An 18,810-nucleotide genomic window follows, 5' to 3' on the forward strand; every position below is an offset into this window, starting at 1 on the left:
AAAAAAAAAAACATAAAATGAGTTCACAAATGGGGCAAGACTAAATATCCTGCTGGGAATGTGGACAAAACGACGAGATACACTGAGTTCATTAGATAAATCGTGAATTTGTGGATGCTATTTATTTATTTTTTTATTAATGTGTGGATGCTCTAAATAAAGTCGGCTTTAAAAGATGTGAATACTCTGCACTAAAATAAAGTAAAGGGGTCTTTCAAGAGTGACGCCTAGATGACAGCAAGCAATAGATCCTAAACGGTACCTTTTTATGGCATCTTTAACATTTTTCAAGTAGAAAACGTATTATTATAGAAACTTACAGGGTTTGATTGAAAAGTAATGAGCCTTCTCGCGCGGAGCTTCTGCCAAGCGATCAACCGAATCGGCTGGTGGGGGAAAATGATCGTTGGGCCTTCCCCTTCCACTAGAAACCGGTCCCAGTTCGCTGGCAACAGCGGTGCAGTCAACATCGCTCCGCGCGTGAAAGCTGTTTTAAAAGTGTGTTAGGATTTTGCAGTGGCGAAAATGCAGCGATCATTGGAGCAACGTTACTCGATCAAATTTTGCGTAAAGCTAAACAAAACGAGTACCGAAACCATTGGGCTACTCAAGGAGGCTTAGGGGGACCAATCTCTGTCCAGTTAAAACGGTGACACAAGTCGTTCAAGGAAGGCCGGGAGGACGTCGAAGACGAACAGCGATCTGGAAGGTCTTCCTCTGCACCTCTGCATTGGCCAAGATGGGGGTTCCGGTGCTTCCCCACTCTACCTACAGCCCAGACCTGTCCCCTCCGGACTTCTTCTTGTTCCCGCGCCTGAAAAGAAAGCTGAAGGGGAGGCGTTTCGACTCCATCGAGGCGATCCAAAAAACTGTGACAGCCGAATTGAACGCAATTCCGGCGGATGAGTTTAAAAAATGTTTCCTGCAATGGAAGGACCGCTACCAGCGGTGTATTGACGCTCAAAGGTCCTATTTTGAAGAATATTAGTTGTATAAGCCAAAAGGTTTAATAAAACTGCTTAAAAAAAATAAGGCTCATTACTTTTCAATCAAACCCTGTATTATGAAAATGGGCGATCTTTAAGAAAAAGAAATCGGAAAATTCGAGATTTTTTGGTGGAAATAATTGTCCGATTGAGTCGGTAGTCGGTTCTATGTAACCGGAATGACCCGGATTTATATGCGGCCAAGGACTGTCACTTCAGCAGCACTTCCCGTTCATGTATAGGGAATGTTTATGCTACTACAACAACAACAACAACCACAATTCAAAGGTTGGAGAACGAATTTCAAGAAACTTGTTCTGTCGAGGAGAGAAAAAGGACTGGCAGGCCTGTAGTTTTTTAAAAAGTAAAGTCTATGTGAACAAGCCAACAACAATACCAGAGGTGAAACACTACATTCGGATCGAGATTGATGAATTCAATACGATAATGTATGAGCGAGTCCTTGGCAAATTCAATCCTCGTATGACAGCAGCTAATAGCGGTCGCCCCTCGGCAGGCAACGACAAACCTCCGAGTGTATTTCTGGCATGAAAAAGGTCTTCATAAAAATATGTGCCTTTCGGAGTCGGCTTGAAACTGTAGTTCCCTCAATTTGTGGAACAACATCAAAACGCACACCACAAATAGGAGGAGGAGCTCGCCACTACGTAACCCATATCCGGATAAGGCCAAAAATTGCGTAATAAAAAATCAGCGCCAACATTTTTTGCTATTCTGTGTAATACTACAACATCGAAAAATTTGTTGACTTCGTGGTTGCCCTGGAACTCTAGGAATTTATGATGATGATAAAATAATTTGAATAACAATACGTAAAAGGTGGCCTCTTCAAAGCAAGGCAAGGCAAGTGCCAAAATGCCTAACATTGTTACGTCAACAAAAACGGTTAACCGGGCTGGGGCCAGTGATTGTCCCACACACATAAGCCAGTGCATTCAGAAATTTTCTGAGGTCGTTCACTGTTCTCACTGAGGTTTTTGAAGAGACGAGTGATTTGTTTTAAAGAATCGAGTGATATTTTTTAGATGGTTGTCGTGATCGATATTCCATAAAGTATCGATCAAACAATGAAAATTTATGGTCGTTGTCAAGCTGACATTTCACACTAAAAAAATCTTTTGTTGATTTTTGTTTGTTCCATTCAGTTGTGAATTACAGAGTGTTCATAGTGGAGGTCAAAAAAGAGAAAATTCGGGTGATTTTACAGTTTTTCTTGATAAAGGCGCAGATGCAAGACAAGCTAATGCTAGAACAGCTAATTACGCACAATTTTGGTTTCGTCGAACCCGTCAAGCCTTTTTTATGTTAAAGAAAAATTGTATGCAAAAATAATGGATTATGAACAATTTAGAAGTACCATATTGTGTTCTAAATACGATAGTGAAAAGATTTCAGAGGTCTGGCCAAGATGAGACCCGGCTCTCAGGGAATTTGAAGGAAACAGCTGATTGGCTGGCGTACTCGGAATCTTTACGAAAAAACTGAGATGTTTTTGGTAATATACGAAAAAATCAACACAGTCTACGCTCATGTTGCTTCGTTGCCGTCTTAAAGACGGCTGATTGGATGAGAGTGAAATGAGCAGAGAGAATTCTGCTGCCGCGTACCCGGTGACATGGCAGCCGAAGTTACTCGCTCCATTTCGTTTTTCCCCATAGCTGAACCCCAAATCTGGTCGGTAGGCAGGTAGGTTTGATAACAACAGTACCCCAGTTACACTTTAAGTAGCCCTTACGTGCCGTTTTGATACCATAATGTGCACCACTACCTGTGAAAAATTTAGAGAAGAGAAAACGTCTACAGCCATCCAGTGCTGTTGATGTAGTGAAGGAGAGAAAAGGGATCTGGACTGAAGAATTCCTCAGGCCATCCCCAAAGGGGGGCGCGCCAAGGAATCTCAAGCGCCTAGCCGTCAGAGCCAGACATTTGCAAAGAAAGTGCTCAACAGTTTCTTTCTCTGCAGGATCCTCATAGCTTCTGCAATAGAGCTTGTACGGAAGTCCAAGCTTTTCTGCATAAGTTCCGATCACCTAGTGGCCAGTGAACACTGCAATGAGTTTGGAAATTGAATGGCGGGAAATTCCCATCACTTTAAGCGCCAAACCTGGTAAACTATCAACCTTTTCTAAAACCGACTTTATTTAAGCTACGTTTTTAACAAATATTTTTGACTTATTGGAATACAAAACAGTACACGAATAAATATTAATAACATAAATTAGAACGCATATTTTCTTTCTATAACAGCGTATTGATAAGGCCTAGTGTAATTTCATGTTTAAGTCTGCTAGTATACAGCCCCTTTAAGCACAACTTCAGTGAAAAAACAAATTCTTTAAACTAACCTCTCACATTCCCTTGAGTAAAACTGATTTCGTGAGATGCTACTAAGAAACCATGCCTATTTTCAATTAGACTAACTTTCAACTTCACTGAATCAAGTTGTGTCACATTAGCCATAGAAGTAACAAAATCTGAACATTCAGAGCACAGAACTTGAATGCAAATGCAATTGTATTTTTTCTGATTCTACTCATGGGCACTACCTGCAACATCCTTCACGCACTTACTTTATTGCTGCCAAAGAAGCTAAAAATCGCTGGGCGTTTCTTGACCCTCGTGCTGATGGTACCCTTAACGGTAAAGTGACTTGACAGCACACGGGAATCCTGTGATGAATCAGGATTTTGTTTTGACAAATCATCGAATGGTATGTCAGTTGGTGGTGTGAAGCCCGACTGATATCTGCAAGTGAATAGAAAATAGTTTAAGTATGGTTGTTAAATAAAATTGTATATATAAATATGCATAAGTTGACAGCAGCAACCTTTCTATGACTTTAAAGGAGTCTTCCTTCTCGTTTATTGACTCGCCCGCCTTAACAATGCCCTCCATACACCGTGCAATGATGGGCGCCACCGCCGATTCAACATCTGCCGTGCCAATGATGAATTCACGTATGCCGCCAGTGCGCTTCTCATCCAGCTCTTGGAGGCGATTAAAAACCTACGGTGTGTAAAAAAAAATTTATAGTTTTTATTTTCTAATTTGTTTGGTAATTTATTTTCTATTTATGCTTACCGCTGGCAATAATACACTGTAGTGTTGCTGTTGCAAATTGTTAGTTTTCTGCAGTTGATTGGCATATTCGTTTTTCGCATCATCCGATTGTTGTATTTTCGCAGTCATTATATTCTTATAACGTTCCACTTCAGCTCGACTCAAATTTAGATCCATGTCGGCTTTCTTGTAATTCTCCACAGCTTTTTCCGACTCGCGGAACGCTTTTTCATAGTTTCGTTTGGCGCGTTCCAATGCGCCCAACTGTGCGGTGAGTGTCTGTTGTAGGGATGTGCCTTCATTGAGACACCGCTGAGAGATGAAATTAATACGAAATGAAGTTTTTGTTTTTATTATAAATTAAATGTTTTTCTATTTGATATGAAGGCTTACTTTCCGTTCATCTCGTAATGTTTTGGAGAGCACTTGAATGCCTTGTGCGATGCGTTGCTCTAGTGATTCGGCGACTACTTCGCGCTGACCCGCTAAATCGTTGACTTCTTTTAAAACATTGCGAAAAGCTTGGCAGGATGAGAATCTGGTGAAAAGAAATAATTTCAATTTGTTAATAATTTTGTAATAGCACGAAAAAAGGATAATTTTGAACAATTTGGCAATGAAATTTATTTAATTTCTATAAATATAAATTAAGTGTTTTTTGTTTTTTGTCTTGTTATAAATACACCTATGTTCACAATAATAGCAGCACGACATATTGCAACGTTTCAATCATTTCTTAATGTTTCATAATTTTTTTTTTTTTTCATTGTGTATTTCATTTTAATTTTTTATTATATTTTCATTTTAGTTTTTATTTTATTTTATTTTATTTTATTTATTTATTTATTTTTTTTGTTTTTTTTATTTTAATTGGCAGGAAGAGGATGTTGTGGGGAAACAAATTTCGTAGGAGCAAACTTTGTAAGAACAAGAAAACAGGATAGTTTTGAATAATTTGGAAATGAATTTTATTTTATTTTTATTTTTAATTTTTTTTGTATTTAAATTTTTTTTTCTTTTAATGATTGATTGGTTGGTTTAAGGGTGACCCCGCAACTTGCCACATAGACCGCAAGTTGGGTCCGTTGTGTTGCCCTAGAGCTCATTATATTATATGATTTCCCCACCTAACCGAGATTTTTATTGTAGATTTTGGTCAAAGATATTAATTCGTTTCGAGAATTTAATGAGAGATTCGATTTTCAGGTCCGAGAGTACTGAAAGATTGTCAATTATTGGAGAGCCTAGAAGAGCGAGCCGACTTCTGGCTCATCTTCCTCATCTTCGTCCTCGCAGTATCTGCACAGGTCGTTTTGAGGAACCCCGAGCCGACATGCGTGAGTGCCCAAAAGGCAGTGGTCGGTGATAAGAGATATTATATGCCTTAGTTCGTGTTTCGAAAGACTTATAAGGGTTTTTGTCTGTTTCAGATTGAAGGATGGCCAGATTTGTCTGGTCGTAACGCAAGTAGTTTCCACTCGCCACTCCGATCAGCAATGCTGTGAAATTCTCGATCAATGAGCAATTTACATGTTGAGAGCGGAATGTGGATTGTGGGTAAGTTACTAACATTTGATTGCGCAGCTCATCAGCTTTGCAGTTACTTTCGAATCCACTGTGACCCGGTATCCAGATAACTTGGACAGAATTCTGAACACTTTTTTCGTTAAGAGATAAGATACAGGATTGAACCACATCTGAGTGGGTATAAGAGGAGCTGAGTGCTCGAACGGCCGCTTGACTGCCAATGAAAAAGCGGATATCCTCTAGTAATATTCTCTTTTCTAAGAGAGTTTTCGCAGCATACCAGATAGCGCATACTTCCGCTTGGAATACACTACAGTAGTTGGGTAATCTAAATGATAGATTGATGTGAGGGGAATTGGAAAAGATTCCAAATCCCACTTTGCCGTCTTGTTTTGAACCATCTGTATATATAATCAGAGGGCCATCGATTTCGGTAAGATTTGTCTTCCATTCTTCCCTAGTTGGGAGTGAACAGGAGAATAGCAAGGGTGGTGATGGAAGACTTACATGATAGTCTATGTCGGAAGAGATAACAGTGTTCCTGTTCAGTATGGCAGAATGGCCAAGATACTTATTCCATTTCGATATAGCATTCATGCGTATCGCTGCTTTCGCTGCAATAGCTTTGCCAGCCGGATCGATAGGGAACAAGTGAAGCAACGTATTTAGAGCTTTTTCTTTTAATACTTTTTTAATTTTTTTTTTAATATTATTTGTAATTTTAATTTTAATTTAATTTTATTTATTTTTATTATTTTTTTTTTTTTTATTATTAAATTTATTTCTTTCCTTTTTAATTGTATTTCTTTTTAATTTCTTTAAATTTTCTTTTTATTTATTTTAATTTGTTTTCTTTTTCGTTTAATTTTCTTTTCTTATTTTTTTACAATATTTTCCCATTTTCTTTTTAACCTTTTTTCTTAATTTTTATGTTTTAATTATTATTTTTTTTTTCAATTTTCTTTTTATTTTTTTATTTCTTTTTTTAATATTCCTTAATCTTTTTTAATTTTCTTTTTAGTTTTAATCTCCCTATGGAAATATACTTCATATTGCAAAATAAAACCACCTTTCAAAATTTATACAATATTTAAGAAATTCAAAATAATCCAAAAAATTTTCTTAAAAATTTTCGTTTCAAACCTTTCAGTGACAAGTTTTAGAAATATTATAGAAATATAAACTGCAGTTTTATAGGCCAATGGATTATTGGTATAAATTAGTGCAAGTTTCAAATGGCTTAAAAATATGTCGCGCTGCTCTTATTGTTCAGGAGTAAGTCCATTCATTGTTGCTAACTACTGTGCTGACAATAAAATTTACTCGCCACTCGTTATTAGTTCGTATACGTCATTAGCTCTGCATATCAGCGACTGCAGAGCCGGCTGAAGGTTGGCGACTGCATAGCAGCAAATACTTCATGGAATTTTTGCGAGAGACTGACCGAGTGCGCGCAGAATGCAAAGAGAGTGCGAGAATTTTAAAGTGGAGCGAGAATTTCAACAAAAGCATTGCCAGTGGCAATTAATATGCCAATTTTTGTTAAACTACATAGTTTAAATTTTACATTGCCAATGGATTTAAAGTTCAATTCAAAAATGCTGGAATTCTTTACTCGGGCTCTTACTAACTTAACTTTTTCAGCTGCTGTTTAAGAGGACATAATCAACAGCATAGACATATGTACGCAAGTGTAGACGGAGTGGCCTACCTTATAGGACACCAACTCCGGCTGGTGCATTTAAAAAGGTATCATTTTTCGCACTGTAAGCTTCGTTCGACATTTCTACCAACATCAAAGGAAGCAACGCTGCTGATTGCAGCGCCCTGCGTTGGTGATAAATGAGCGAGAGAGGCAGTGGCTTTGCAGCCAGGTGAATTGTGACAAAGTGATGTAGAACCGTTGGGAGCAGCGGCAAGACAGATTAGGTCAAGCAGCCACCAAAAATTGTATGCCGGGAGAAGACCGCTGTCAGAAAACCCCCATTTTTATAATTTGTGGATCTAACAAGATTTTATTTACTCATTAATTGGAACAGAAGAAGGCATACATTTTCAGTATATCAAATTAAACACTCACTACCACTACCCGCTTCGTTTATTCGTTCTTTTTCCACACATTACCAGCTATTTCCATTTGGGTTTAATTTAAATCTTTGCAGTATTCTTTATTTGCATAACTACAAAGTTACTCAGTAATGACATTCTGATCACTCATAAAGGGGACCACAAATTATCATGATTAAGCGGCTTTACCACATTTTTATGCAAATTGCTCGTATGCGTAATTCGTCAAGCTTAAGCCTTTGGCAGAGAAAGGCGTATTATGTCAATCGAAATTATGACAAGCCAACCATAAATGGAGGTAGCTGCAGAACGCACACCAATTGTATAGAAAAGCAGAAGCGTACACACACACACGCACACGCATGCAATTAACGCCAACGATGAATAGAGAAGATGGTGGCGTATGGGCAACGTGACGTCAGAGAAGACGCGCGTGCTGGCAGCAAACGGCGCCAAGTGCAAATGGCAAGTGCATATTAAAGTGTAGAGCTGCATAAACACACACATCCATATACATGCCACTCTCAGGGTGAATATCAAAGAATTTCCTCATATGGCGGAGAGGGAGAGGACGTGGGGGGAAAGTCTTAAACACGTTTGAAGTCTATTACAGTTAAAAGTAAATACATACATACATTGAATTCCTAATAGGCGCCCACAACAACAACATTTAATTTTTTTTTTTTTTTTAATTTCCTTTTATAATACCATTACCTACTCTTGTATTCATAGGCAAGCGGCTATTTGAATGCTATTCAAGCGGAAAATTAGATTAATCGCTGTCAAATCGCAACGCTAATGAGCACAATTTGGCTTAAAGTGCGTGTTAGAGCATAAAAATGTATGTAGAATGGCACACACATATACACCCACCGATAAAACGTTGAATGGGAAAAGTGAGAAGAAGTATTTACAAGGTGAAGTCCAAAATAAACAAGACTGAACTTAAATGGAAACTACAGGAGCTTTGTTCTGATAACTTTGAGATTATTTAATAAAAATAGTCCCTTCTGGCTTCGATACACTGTTTTGCGCGATCTCAAAGCTCTTCGAAAGAGTGTTTCAGCTCATTCACCGAATTCCGGAATGTCCTGCAGGATGTCGGTACAAGCTTTTGGAATGGCCTTTACGGACGCAAAACGTTTTCAAGTGCAATTTTCCGAATAGCTAGAAGTCACAGGCAGCCATATCAGCCGAACACGGTAAGTGATTGATGGTTAAAAGACAATTTCTAGTCAAAAAATCAATCCCAAGAGTGGATCGATGAGATGGTGCACTACCATGCAATAGGCACCAGTTTCCTCCTTCGCGGTATTCAGTGCGAATTCGATTAATTCGATACAACAAACGCTTCAAAACGCCAACATAGAAAGTTGCATTGACGGTTTGGACCATTGGCATGAACTTCTTGTGAACAATTCCCTTGGAATCGTAAAAACAAATGAGCATCGACTTTATTCTTGACTTCTCCAAACGCGATTTGTTGGGTGGTGGCTCGTCTGGGGCCTTCCATTCGGCACTTTGACGCTTAGTTTCAAGTTCATGTTGGAAACACCTCGTTTCGTCACCAGTTACAACATTGTAAAGGAAGTTCTCGTCTGTTCTCGCCTCTTTAATGAGGTCTCTCGAATGTTGAATTCTGTGAAATTTTTGGTCCTCAGTTAACTTGTGCGGAATGAAACGTGCACAGACCTTTCGTAAGCCCAAATTATCAGTTAAAATGCGATAAGTCGAGGTCTTGGAGATATTCAGCTCCGATTCCAGGAATTTCAACGATGATTTCGGTTCATTTTTAATAAATTTTCGAACAATATCGATGGAGTTTTCGGTGATTACTGAAACCCGTATGTTCATTGTCATTTATCTCTGAAACGCGTAATTCACTCATGAACTCTAGCACGAGATAGACAATCATCGCCATATGTTTCGGTAAATTTTTTACCGATTTTAAAACAAAATTTGATATTAGCTTTTTGTTAGAAACTCATTTTTGTGCCGATGACCCAAACATACTGACACTTTAGATGCAATAGCTTCGCTTTCAATGAACCGAATGTCACCAAGCTTTCACTGAAAGTCAGCTAGGGATGTAACTTCCAACGCACTAACTCATTAAAAAGATGGCGCCATCAAAAACATTTTTACGACGCCAGTCTTGTTTATTTTGGACTTCACCTTGTAGAATTGTTTTATTTGCATCGACGTAATAGAGGGCAAATTTGTTCTTAAAAAAAAAGAGAAAATGTTGGCCTTTTTTTTAACAGTAGATACATTTTTAAGAGTACAGAAATTAAGGGTAAAGTAAAAGTATAGGCTTAGCTTCATCAAAATCGGTTGACAGAAAAGAAGGATATCTGAATTTAATTTCTACTCAGCCTCTACAAGAGGCTGGAAAACCTCTAATGCAAATGAATTATTATAAATTTTTAGCACTGTAGTGGCCTCACGTATCTATGAACTAGACAATAACATAAAGAACAGCCATTCAATTCGAAGTTTCAATCATTTTCGCAGATTTATGATATCCCATTTGTTCAGAAAACAATTTATGTAGAAGCAAGGCAAAAATTACTTTCGAACAATTCTACAACAACAACTTTTAGGCATAGCAACGCATGCCGGGTGTGGCTAGGCTTCTGAAATATATGAAATTTTACAACCCCACAAAAGTGGAATATTTTGAATAACAAACACCCACGCGCTCGATGGCCATTTACGTCAAAAGTACTCACGCATATACTAGAGAGTAAAAAAAACGTAAATATATTTATATATATTACATACTTATATGTATATACATACAGCCATATGTATGCTAAGTTAACAGCAAGAGCAATGCGTTCAAATAAAAGTGCATTTTTTCCACGAGTAAACTAAACAAAAGCAAAATAAAGAAGAACAACAAGCAGCTCTGGTCACTGAACCGGCTTTGAGAGAAACAGCGAATAGTAAAATGGATATATTAAAAAAAAACCAAAATAACAAAATAAAAATAAGGGAAATAGCAAACTAAAAATAAGCAAAATAGCAAACTAAAAATAAGAAAAATACCAAAAAAAAATAAAAAAAAATACAAAAATAAAAATAAGAAAAATACCAAAAACAAAAAAAAAAAAATATAATGAAAATCCAAAATAAAAACACTTTTTTAGCAAAAAATTAAGAGCCTTTCGACTGCAGATACCAAACCGCAGATATACAGGGTGGGCCATATAGCGTTTGCCTTTTGAACCACCTATTTTTTTGAGAAGGGTAACACAAATGACATGTCAAATTTGTTCATAATTTACTTAAAGGTTTGACATTTACGAACTGGGACGCCAAACGCCTGAACAAAATTGGAAAATATTGAAAACCTATTTCCAAAGTGCTGAGTCTTCTACCTCTTTTCTGATTTTCACATCGGAGGCTACGTCAATAAGCAAAATTGTCGGATTGGGAACTCAGAATATCCACACGTTACTTTAGAGAAGCAGATGCATCCACAACGAGTCACTGTTTGGTGGGGTTTTTGGTCTGGCGGCATCATCGGGTCATTTTTTTTCGAAAATGAGCGAGGAGCCGCGGTTGCAGTAAATGGCGAGCGTTACTGTGACATGCTCAACGAGTTGTTTCCAAAAATTGAAGAGTATGACATGGACGACATTTGGTTTCAACAGGACAGTGCAACTTGTCACACTGCCAAAGTTACACTCGAATTTTTGGCTACCGTTTTTGAATTCCGATATCAATTGGCCGCCTCGGGAGGCGTTAAGGATAAATGCTATGCGAACCATCCAGAGACGATTGATGCCTATAAAACACGAAATCGAAGTTGCCATTCATGAAATTGGAGCCCAAACAATCGAAAATGTGCTTAAAAATTGGGTTGATCGAATGGCCTACTGTAAAGCCAGTCGTGGCAGTCATTTGAAGGATATTATTTTTCATTCATAAATGACAATGTTCAATCTTCAAAACAAAAAAAAAAGTTTGAAAAAATATTGATTCGTTTTTTTTTATAGCCGATTCAAAAAGTAAATTTTACATGGCCCACCCTATACTATAAATAAAGGGTGATGATGAGCAATGAGTTTTTTAAATTTTTATAAAAACAAAAATCCATTTCTTCAAACAAAATTTAGAACAAATATACAGGTGGTCCAAAATTATTCATTCAAACCATCTCAAATTATTTGAGTGATGGAATTTTTTTTTTTTTTTTTTTGACAATTTTGTGTATAGCATACAGCTATGGCTACTGTGGCCGTAAGCTGCACTGAGAGATGGTCAATTACTGTATATATGTATACTTAGTCCTGCCATAAGTTCTGTTACAAGTTAAGTCCGTTATAGTACTCTTTTTAACGAAGTTTGATTTATTTAATCATGTAAATATTAGCAAAAAATTTTGCTTTGCTTTTAAACAAGCCTTCAAACGATTAGGCCATTCACGACTAGGCTATTGCAGCACGCACGGTTCCCATGGATAGGGACGTCGCTGCTCGAACCAAAGATTGTTTGATATTCCCCAAACTTCTGTGAGGTCTTCGACAGACCATGCTCTCCAGTTTTGCTCACAAACTGTAGTCCAATGGATTCGGATCTGACTCCAGACGGTCAATCTTCTGTGGCTATAAACACAGGAATATTGATTTTTACTGGAGCGGAATCCTGTGGGAAGATCCAACGCTCTCCTTTGAAGAGAGTACTGCTCAACTGCGCTTTCTAAGACATTCGCCTGGTACACTTTTGCCCCGGTCTCAACCTTTTTCGCAGAAATGAAGAGATGTAACGCTTCTACAAGACAGTCCGCACCAAAACATTTCATAAAAAAATACATTTCTCTCATCACCCATTATACCAGACACTAATTTTAGTTGCCCATTTGAGTATTCATTCAAGTGCAAGCAGACAAAAACAATGGCGGCTTTGCTATAAACAAAATTTCGCAAATTCTGTTGGTGTTTGAAAGTCTGAATGTCTGAAAATGCTTGTAGTGTTTTTTTGATAGCGCATTTGTTATTGGGTAAATTGCTGGGCGCGTTCTTGTTGTAGTATTGCATACTTTGGAAGAGCGAGAAAGCGAGCTGCGTACGTAGATAGTAACGGGCATATGGATAGATGTGTGTACATAAACGAATTTGGTACACGAACGAGGTACACTCGAGGTCATGGAAACCTTACCAGTACATTTTTTTGTCTACCTAAATGTGCATTTCAACCGTAGTTATAGCCGTTCTAGTCGAAATGATTCAAATTTTTATTTTAATCTACACAATTGAAGTGCAAAGTATTGACAAATGTATTTTAGGAGTTTGTGAGAAATCCTGGGTTAAACATAAGGACTTAAAAAATGTGCGCTAAATATAAGCAATTTAATTCGTGATCAAAAACATATTATTTTCACTTTAGAAAAAGAGAGAGATAGTGAGAAAAGCTAGATGTAGCCGTCCAAGAATAATAAATTTCGTTTGGGTCGTCAGAGTAGAGTTGGAATATTCTAGCCAAACACCATCAGTTACGACGCACTGTGGAGATTAACAAACTTAAAAGCCATCCTTAGGCAAATCAAACGCAGAAAGTGGCGATGGATAGGTTATGCATTGAGAAAACCACTAGATAGCATCATGAGAATAGCACTGGACTGGAACCCACAAGGGAGCAGAGGTCGTGATCGACCAAAAACCACTTGGAGAAGATCGATATTACGCGAACTAGCAGATGCCGACATCTCATGGGACGGTGCAAAAACAACAGCACAGAACTGTGTACGATGGAAGAGTCTTGTCGAGGCCCTATGCTCGCGAGAGGAGTGAACAAGGAGAAAAAAAAATCTTAAGAAATATACGCAGGAGGGTGCAGGAGTACGTCTTTAATAGAAGGTAACCCGCGCAAAACCCATGTTTGTAAAAAGAAAAATGATGTGACTTGCTCGGTGGAAATGCGCCAAAACGCACTGTAACTGGTCCTTGAAGACAGTCAAAAAATCAAATGGTAATATGGTCGAATGAAAACAAATTTAATTTGCCCTGCAACGACCATTTACCATATGCCCGTCGATTTCCAGGGGAACGCTTTAAAGAAAATTGTGTGACGAGAACGGTTAAGTATACTGAATGCCAAATGGTCGGGGAATGCATGTTTTTATTTCTTTATATGGGATACTTTACTCTTTGTTGATGGAATGATGAAAGCCCAAAAGTGCAGAGAGGTTCTATCAAATTTTATCGTTCCCGTCGTATAAGAACAATATGGGCGGCATGGGCGGCATACTTCTGAGGTCATCTTTCCGGACGACTCCGTATCATGCCGTCGAGCAAAATCGGTAAGTTTTTATACGGTATTGAATCAGCTATATATGTATTCTCATGCTTATGGTTCAGAAAAGTGTGAAGACAAACATTTTGTTTCTTTCCCCACTTGAACACGATTCAGCATCTGGCTCAACACAGACCAAGTTCTAAGGCAGAACTAAAAAAAGTGTTTAACATGGTATGGGAGCAGGAAATTCTTTGAAATCTGCCCTTTTTCTGCTCGAGGTCCAGGCAGTTATTGCTGTCAAAGGCGGTTGAACTGCATATTAGAGTATTTACTCAAATATTTATGAATTTTTTATATCGAAAACGAATGCAAAAGCACTCTGATGTTGCAAAAATTGTAATGCATATAAAAGAAAAATTATCTTCATAGTTAAATATTAATAATTTTTTGCTCAAAAAATGTTTATTTATTAAGCAATGTTTACTATTTCGTAGATGTCTTCATTTTCGGAAAGATTTGGTGAGTTAAACCGCAGTAATTGGGAAAAAGTGCAAAAAGTGAGGTGGTAAGGTTTACGTGGCCACGAGTGTATGTTTACTTATGAATGCTGAAACGTAGGTGGCTGGCGAAAAATTACTCTTTGGTTTTTTTTTCCTTTTTTTTAATTTTATATATATTTTTTTTGTTACTATCTTATAATAGAATTTATGGAAAGTACGCTTAAATTGGCCTTCGATCAAAGAAATTTGCGAAAAAACAAAATTCTTCTCTATTCAAATACTTTCATGTATGTACTTAGTCCTGCCATAAGTTCTGTTACAAGTTAAGTCCGTTATAGATATGAAATTATAATACGTTTTCTAATGAAGTTAGTTTTATTTAATCACGTAAATATTAGAGAAAAAATTTCATTTTCCTTCGCAATGGTCACCATTCGCTTTTACGCAAGCTTTCAAACGATTAGGCCATTCACCATCGGTCAACACGCGGTCATAAACAACGCTTTTTGTACCGAATCGTCACGGGAGATGAGAAATGGTAAAAACGGAGTGGGTGGCTTCAGGAGTTACGCCAAAGCGGAGAGTCGAGCGGGATGTTCATCCAAAGGAGATCATTATATGTGTTTGATGGAATTGGGATCTTGATATGGGCATGGCGCACTGGGAAATGCTCGAAAAGAATGCCACGGTCAACAAGGAGCTCTACTTTGTCCAGCTACACCGCGTAAATGAGACTATCCGACTGAGAAAACCTGATCGACATGATCATACTATACTCCTTCACGGCAACGCCAGGCCCCACACAAATTGTCAAAGCCGCACTCCAAGAGATCGAATGGGAGGTCCTTCAGCATCCGCTGTATTCTCCGGACCTTGCAGCGACCGATAATAAATCCACGTCGTACTTCTCTATCGGAACCATCTACACTGAAAAACCGTGTGCAGTCGTTCCTAAGTCGTCATAATGGTACAATTATATTTTGGCCAGATTTGGATTTAACAGATGTCGATAATGCTATCTAAAATTACTCGAAGATACCGAAGACAAGCAAAGATGAAGCCAAATAGAAAAAAAAAATATGCCATAAACGCAGCTAAATTAAAAAGAAAATCTAGAACACCTATAAGTAATAGTTACACAAATATATCTGTATCATTAAATGTGTAAAACTGCTCTTTAATAACTGAAGAACCGCAAATTTAGTTAATTACTAAATCAAAAAATAAAACAAGAAAAAAAGACTGCCTTTGGAAAATGTATCTGGTGCATGCTAATAAAGCACGGCTAACGCAAACAAATACCAAAATAAATAGCCATCAGTGCAACTGGTGCATGAAAAAGCTTCATCTAATAGCGCGAATCAAAACAATTTAAGAGTGGTAATGGTTACTAAAATTAAGACGAAGTGACGAGTATACAGTACCTGACCAACGAATTAGCAACAGTAAGAGTTGCTTATAAAATTGGATATTTTGAGTAGACCTTCAAAAGCCGAAGCAAAGTGATTTGATGCAAGAAGAGAGAAGCTTATTGAGGGCTTATCTGCATAAGGGCTATGAATAAACCTATTGGAGGAAGGTGCGTTTATCGGGAAATTCTTTAATATATGCATATAAAAGATTTTATGCGAAAAATACCTTAACGAAGTACACAAATTGCATCAGTGTAGAGAGGAGCTGAAACTGCTCAGCCATTGGCTTGAAATTACCCTGATATGGGTTCCCGGTCATAGGAACATACGAGGCAATGAGATAGCGGATGAGCTAGCAAGAAAGGGCTCAACACTAGACATAGCAGAGGCGGTGGCAGTTTCCACCCCACTGAACACACTAAAAGCATCTATTGCTTCACACTATCATGCTTTAGCCGAAAGAAGATGGAAGCAAATACCTACATGTATCACAACAAAAAACACATGGCCGTCATATAAAATCCAAAGGACGAATGACCTGTTAGGATGTTCTCGGCCAAACATTTCACGGATCACTGCAACCCTTACAGGACATTGGAAAGTAGGGGATCATGCAGCTAGACTCAATCTACCCTTCAATCCTATCTGTAGAAGCTGTCAAGCGGAAGGGGCGAAGGAAAGTCTGTTCCACTATTTATGTGAATGTCCGGGACTAGCCAGGGCACGACTCCGATCCTTCGGTAAGCCTTTCCTACAGCAAATTAAGGAGACCTCAGTCATCGAGATAAAGGATTTGCTCCTATACTTGGACCTCACTAAATGGATCTGACTTGGAAACAAAAAAAAAAAAAAAAACATCTCATCATTTCACGAGATAGTGGTATTAAAACGGTGCTGGTCACTAATTAGGAGCATTTCAGCTAAGAAATGTTCAACCACCTCAACAACAACAACAACACAAATTGCATAAGGAGCAGAAAGGAGAAATTGTTGATCACTGCTTATGTTCTTCTAAGAATGAAAAATACACTTTCAGTGCTGATTTCAAGTTGTGTTGCAAGCGAAAAATGAGGGTCACCACATTTCGTTCAATTAACGATGCGAACGGTGAACCAATACTGTTGCGGTGCGCAGAATATTCTAGTTTAATAGGACTATGAATAAGTTCGTGCGGTTTTTTTTTTTTCGAAATTTGAAACTTTATTGACGTAAAATGGTTACAAATTTAATATTCAAAATATTGTCCATCGCTTACTACTACTTTTTCCCATCTTTCTGGCAATTCACGGATTCCCTTTGTGAAAAATTCGGTCGGTTTTGCCGCAATCCACGAATCGATCCATTTTTTGACTTCATCGTAATTACGGAAGTGCTGGTCAGCCAGGCCATGTTGCATCGATCGGAAGAGATAGTAATCGGATGGCGCAAGGTCTGGACTATACGGCGGGTGGGGTAGGACATCCCATTTGAGCGTTTCTAAGTATGTTTTGACCACTTGTGCAACATGTGGCCGAGCATTGTCATGTTGCAAAATAACTTTGTCGTGTCTATCGGCGTATTGCGGCCGTTTTTCTCGCAGTGCTCGGCTCAAACGCATCAATTGTCGTCGGTAGACATCCCCCGTAATCGTTTCATTCGGTTTCAGTAGCTCATAATACACAACACCCAGCTGGTCCCACCAGATACACAGCATAACCTTCAGGCCATGAATATTCTGCGCCGACGTCGATGTTGAAGCATGGCCAGGGTATCCATACGTTGCCCGACGTTTTGGATTGTCGTAATGGACCCACTTTTCATCGCCAGTCACAATTCGATGCAAAAAACCCTTTCTTTTGTGCCGTTGAAGCAGTTGTTCGCATGCCATAAAACGGCGTTCAACGTCTCTTGGCTTCAATTCATACGGCACCCAATGGCCTACCTTTCGGATCATTCCCATGGCTTTTAAACGTTTGGAAATGGTTGATTGATCAACTCCCAAAGTTTTTGCAACCTCTTCTTGCGTTTGAGCCGGATCTTGATCGAGCAATTCCTCCAATTCGGTATCCATGAACTTTGGCGGCGCACCCTCGCGTTCTTCGTCTTCCAAGCCAAAATCACCACTTTTAAAGCGTGCAAACCACTTCTGGCACGTTCGCTCAGATAGAGCATGCTCACCATAAACTTCCACCAAGATACGATGACTTTCGGCTGCTTTTTTCTTCATATTAAAATAATGAAGAAGAATTCCCCGCAAAAACACATTATTTGGCACGAAATTCGACATTTTCAAGTGTGGTAAAAATATTGTTGTTTACGCTTCAAATAAAAAACTTATACTGACGTTTGTGCCTTACGACAGTAGCTCTCCAATGAATGTTTGGAAATGTGGATCGATGGAATAATAATCAAGTTACGCCATCTGTTGTAAAACCGCACGAACTTATTCATAGTCCTATTAGCATATTGAGTTTATGGAGCATTCCTCAGACGATTTAATTCTCATGCAAAATAGCTTAATTTGGATATGATGACAAAACACTAAATTTCACGCGAAGTACATCGAAGAGGATAAAAACTGTGTTGAATGTAGCAAAATATTTAATAAAAACCAATGTCAATATTTTTTCCAATAATAGATGTATGGACCACCCTTTGGATCATTTTGAATTTAAACTTCAAGTTGGCGCAAAATTAAGCATCCGACATTGTTTTTGAATAGCTTTTCTACTAAATAAAAAATTTGATTTTTAGTGATGAAAATCTGTATTTTATCCTCACGCACTCCATTGCTTGTCCGATTGAATACTGCCGCTGTTTAGTTCACAAATGTCAAATAGCAATAGTTTTACTACCTTCACCTCTTTGTCAGTTAGTACTGACCTTAAGAAGACAGCTGCTAAAATTTCATGATATTCTATTCATTAGTTAGTGAGTTTTTTCTAATAGCGGTCGCCCCTCGGCAGGCAATGGCAAACCTCCGAGTGTATTTCTGCCAAGAAAACAACCAAAAAG

At 38.2% G+C, this 18,810-nt stretch overlaps 1 protein-coding gene across 1 annotated transcript in view; it reads right to left on the reverse strand.

Annotated features, from left to right (window-relative positions):
• Positions 1-18,810, reverse strand: part of LOC128860237 (formin-binding protein 1-like) — a gene marked incomplete at its 5' end in the record, with an annotated part of 54,206 nt that overhangs the window by 11,110 nt on the left and 24,286 nt on the right. The window contains 4 exon segments of the mRNA XM_054097622.1: positions 3,578-3,752; positions 3,835-4,013; positions 4,089-4,379; positions 4,461-4,605. Of these exon segments, the coding sequence (XP_053953597.1) occupies positions 3,578-3,752; positions 3,835-4,013; positions 4,089-4,379; positions 4,461-4,605 (790 nt within the window).

Source organism: Anastrepha ludens, chromosome 4, assembly GCF_028408465.1.
Source record: "Anastrepha ludens isolate Willacy chromosome 4, idAnaLude1.1, whole genome shotgun sequence".
Classification (NCBI taxonomy): domain Eukaryota; kingdom Metazoa; phylum Arthropoda; class Insecta; order Diptera; family Tephritidae; genus Anastrepha; species Anastrepha ludens.